The sequence below is a fragment of the Cynara cardunculus genome, assembly GCF_001531365.2.
Source record: "Cynara cardunculus var. scolymus isolate 2C chromosome LG 7, CcrdV1, whole genome shotgun sequence".
Classification (NCBI taxonomy): domain Eukaryota; kingdom Viridiplantae; phylum Streptophyta; class Magnoliopsida; order Asterales; family Asteraceae; genus Cynara; species Cynara cardunculus.
Window position 1 is genome coordinate 4,037,567 of NC_037534.1, and position 4,636 is coordinate 4,042,202.

The 4,636-nt window shown below is 36.5% G+C and overlaps 1 protein-coding gene across 1 annotated transcript; it reads left to right on the plus strand.

Moving 5' to 3' along the window:
- Positions 1-2,921: 2,921 nt before the first annotated feature.
- LOC112516021 lies at positions 2,922-4,274 on the plus strand. Its single transcript, XM_025123035.1, has one exon. It carries the CDS (start codon positions 2,945-2,947, stop codon positions 4,142-4,144), a length of 1,200 nt encoding a protein of 399 aa, XP_024978803.1. The 5' UTR covers positions 2,922-2,944; the 3' UTR covers positions 4,145-4,274.
- The last annotated feature ends 362 nt before the right edge of the window (positions 4,275-4,636 follow it).

Here is a 4,636-nt window from a genome sequence, read left to right on the forward strand (position 1 = left end):
ATGTTGTGAAATCTGATGTTGAGATCCAAGGATATGGAAAATGAGGAGAGGACGAGAGTGGTGCCATGCAGCTTTTAAAACTCGTTTTTGGTGAGCTCTAATAGATTGTAAAGGTTAGTTACCGTTAAACCTCATGCCAAAGATGTGGATCATAGGATCTGTAGAACCTGATGTATGGTACAAACCGTTTGGGGACCAAGACTGATTGATTAAGGCCGATTGAGACGTGTTACTTTCTTACTTCCAACCAAATTCATGGAATTTCGTCCCCTTCATCCTGATGCCAAACAGTCTTAATTGCCTCTATGAAGTACTTCACGTAACAAGTAAAAATGCCGACATATTAGCGGATAATACTAGTAAAGTAAGCAATGAAACACCAGAAATTAATGATGCAAATGAAAAATAGTTCATACCATAACCTTAAATGTATGTATTTTTTTCGTTCAAAAAATGTTTAAGGACTTGATTATTCAAAATATGAAAGTATATTGGTTTTCTTTCAAAATTTTCCACCAACAAAATGTATTTAACAGGTTTTAAAAAGTTCAATGAGTTATTTAACATGTTTTATAATATTCAAGGACTTATTTGTTTTCAAAAAAATTGTCAAAGAACTTAATCGTTCCAAACACTAAAGTTCATGTTCTAATTTTGTTGTTTATGTGTATTTAATTATTAATTAAAAAACAAAAAAAATAAAGATTAACTAAAAATTGAATTTAGGTATAAAAAAAAATGAAACATTCTTTATTGATTAATTATTTTTGTCAATTTCCCGACATTTTAAAAAAGGAAAAAGATAAATGGAAAGGGACATCCGTTGTGTTCGGCTGCCGTTTAGAATGCGAATACGGCGTTCATGAAATCTCAGTTTAGGACCCCACAAATGGACTTTTAAATTAACGGTAACCCTTCTTTCCCTTGCTATTATACCACTAAGCATATGTTGTCCCCCCTAAAAATATGATAAAATAAAACATTTTTAAAAAAACATTTAAATTGATTTTTTAATTTTCTATTTACAATTTTTCGGGATTTTTAAGTTTTTCGTAATTGATTTTTTATATTAATTATCAAGACTCCGAAAACAAATATAAACTTTTAAGGAATTATAGTTAAAGATCATTTTATCTGATGTTTAATAATTTCGTCAAACAGATTTTATGCTCGCAAAATGGATAAGGAGTTATGGGAAACATCTTCAAATGGTGGAACATGAAAGATTTCATCATATCTTATTTATCGGAGCTGATTTTCTTCGACGCTGATAGCTGTATTACGAGTTATTCAATATGCATTTTGAAAGCTATAATTTGGGTTGTTGCATTCCGCGTTTCCAGATGTGCTGTTTTGAGCAATAACCTTGTTGGTAGCACTCAATCTTGGTCATTCGATTGGTTATCTCTAGGATACAAGTATTTTTATAAATCCTGAAACTCTTAAGATTTTTTTTCAAATTCAAGGACGGACCCAATAATTTTTTAATACGGTGACACCATATAAAACGGTTGCACCTTTCACAAACCTAATTTTTTTACCTTACCACGGAGGAACAATATGGTGACACATGCCATCTAACCACCCCTCTAGGTCCGTCTATGTTTCCTAGTGCTGATGTGATCTAGTTTTTTTAGTTTGCTTTTCTTTTCGTTTGGTCACTCTTGTTTTTCGAGGTTGTTGTTGTTTGTTTTTTTGGCTTTTTTACTGGAATTTATATAGAAGTGTATATATATTACTTTTAATCAGTAAAAATAACTAAATCGAACCATCAGTAATGAAGCATAGAGATAGACAAATCTAATTTATTAACCATTACTTTCAACCCTGATTAAAATAATAAACAAATGATGTCCCTACCAACCCAACTTCTAACAAAGCTATAAACGAGTCAAATATAGGTCAAACAAAAAGTAATTTAACCCCCAATTTTTTTTAAAGTGATCAAAATTTTAGTCATATCAAGCGGTTGATCCAACTTAAAAACGTTACATAAACATTTGAATTTACCTATTTATACTTTCATGGAGCGATCAAATGCTTCTTGGGCAACTTGTCAATTTACGCATAACGACTGATCTTCTGGATGATCACTTTATGATATAAATCATCAAAGTGAACCTTCATGGTCACAAACAAGTCGAACATTTAGAAAATCATCTGATTCATTGTTTTTTTAAATAAGGTGTGTCTGAATTAGCTTACATATCTCGACTAATGACAAAGCTTTAAAAAACAGTCTAAAAGATTTCGACTAACCTTATAGAACTAGAACCAATGATCTCTGGAAAGAACCTACAAATACTCGATTATTGTTTGTTGAACTAAGAGGTTGTTTGTTTACCTCTTAATAGTTCTATTAAGAGGCAATATCTGAATCGTTAAGAGGTGAATCTTGTTTGTCAAAAAAATAAGTCTGTCTCTTAATGGTTCTAAAGCTCTCTAAATGATTTTGTATCTTGGATCTCCCTTAACCAATAAGTGCCATAATTTTATTGTACACAATTACCAAACAATTATATTTTATTTTGCATTATAATATAAAAGCCTCTTAATCATTCTGACCACTTAATCATTTTACAGCAAACTATTCAACAATTGTCCTACAATCCCTAACCCAATTCATTCTTGATAAAGGGGGGATGGAGTTAGGGTAAAGTATATTTGCTTTGATTGTAAAAATAAAAAAACAAAAAACAAAAAATAAAGGAAAATTATTTAATGAGAAGCAAGATCTATATAAAAAAATGGGGTCCCACCATTATGGTAGCTACAAATACCCAACCCTTCTTTCCCCTATTTTCACTTCACCATTATCACTTCTTCTCTCTCTCTTTTCTTGGAAAGTAACACAGCAAGCAAACACTCAAACTCCCTCTTTTTGCATCTTTCATCAATCAAGATTTCTTTAATTTCTTCAATTATATTCAAAGATTCAACAAAAATGGTGGACGTTGATCGGAGGATGACTGGTCTCAACCCTGCTCATCTCGCCGGCCTCCGACGTCTCTCCGCCAGAGCCGCCGCTTCATCACCCTCCACCCCACTTCCAGCTCGCAACAGTCTCATCTCCTTCACTTCTCTCGCCGATAAAGTTTTGACCCATCTCAAAAACTCTGGCGTACAGGTCCAGCAAGGGTTATCCGATAAGGAATTTGCTAGAGCTGAAGCTGAATTTGGATTCGCATTTCCACCTGATCTTAAAGCTCTTCTCTCCGCCGGCTTGCCGGTGGGTCCTGGTTTTCCCGATTGGCGTTCCGCCGGATCAGCACGACAACAGCTACGCGCCACCCTTGACCTCCCTATCGCCGCCATCTCCTTTCATATCGCACGAAACGCATTGTGGTCGAAGTCGTGGGGTCTCCGGCCGACGGAGCCCGAAAAAGCGATGAAGATAGCGAGAAACGCTCTCAAACGGGCGCCGCTACTTGTGCCGGTTTTTAATCACTGCTACATTCCGTGCAACCCGTCGTTGGCCGGAAACCCTATTTTTTACGTCGACGAAAATCAGATTTTTTGCTGTGGTTTTGATCTGTCGGATTTCTTCGACCGGGAGAAATCGACCCTGTTCGCAAAGTCCGACCCGCAAAACCTTATGAAACAACGATCCGTTAACGAAAAATCCGGCGGAACTTTATCGAATATCTCTCGACGGAGTCTTGACGCGGTGGCCGGAGGGAGAACGCCGAGATGGGTCGAGTTTTGGAGTGACGCCGCCGTGGACCGTCGGAAAAGAAACTCAAACTCGTCCAACTCATCGTCATCTTCGCCAGATAGGTATTTCGAAATCCCAAGATCCGGGATCCCGAAATGGGTCGACTCGTACGTACAGCAGATCGGGTCGGTTTTGAAAGAAGGCGGGTGGGCGGATTCCGACGTGTCGGAAATTGTGGATGTTTCCTCCTCCGGCTTCTTCGATGGCGAGATGGTGTTGTTAGACAACCAAGCGGTTCTCGATGCCCTTCTCTTGAAAGCGGATCGGTTATCCGAGTCGCTCCAGAAAGCCGGGTGGAGCTCCGAGGAGGTTTCGGATGCTTTCGGGTTTGATTTCCGGCAGGTTAAAGAACGTAAACCAGCGAAGAAAATATCGCCGGAGTTAGTGGAGAAAATCGGAAAACTTGCTGAATCTGTCTCCAAACGTTGACGGAGTTAGCGCCGGAGTTACCGTAACCGACAAACACGTAGATTCTTTTTTTAATTTTTTTTTTGAAAATACAAAATACGAAATGTATAATAAATTTCGTATAAAGAGAAAAAGGAATTATGACTGTTTACCACTAATTTTTTAATTATTAAATCCATTTACCCATACTTACTTACCCCAAAAAAGAAAAAGGAAATATTAATTATTATTATTATAATATATATTTTTTGTAAATTAAATTGTATTATTTATGGAGGTAGGTTGTGCGTTGTGTTTTGTAGATTGTACATATTAATTTATGTATGGAGTAGTAATAAATTAATATTAATTAAGAAATAATGGCACAGGTTTTGGTAATGTAAGAATGCACGTGTGGGGGGTCTTAAAAAGACGTTGTTAACATATGGAAATCGAAAAAGCAAACAGTGGGACACAACCCAATAACCACAACGGTGTCGTTTCATCATGATGTTGCTTTGGTAGCCGTGTGTT

What these genes read in the sequence shown, in the direction of transcription:
- LOC112516021 (XM_025123035.1), top strand. Translation starts at nt 2,945, where the DNA reads ATGGTGGACGTTGATCGGAGGATGACTGGTCTCAACCCTGCTCATCTC.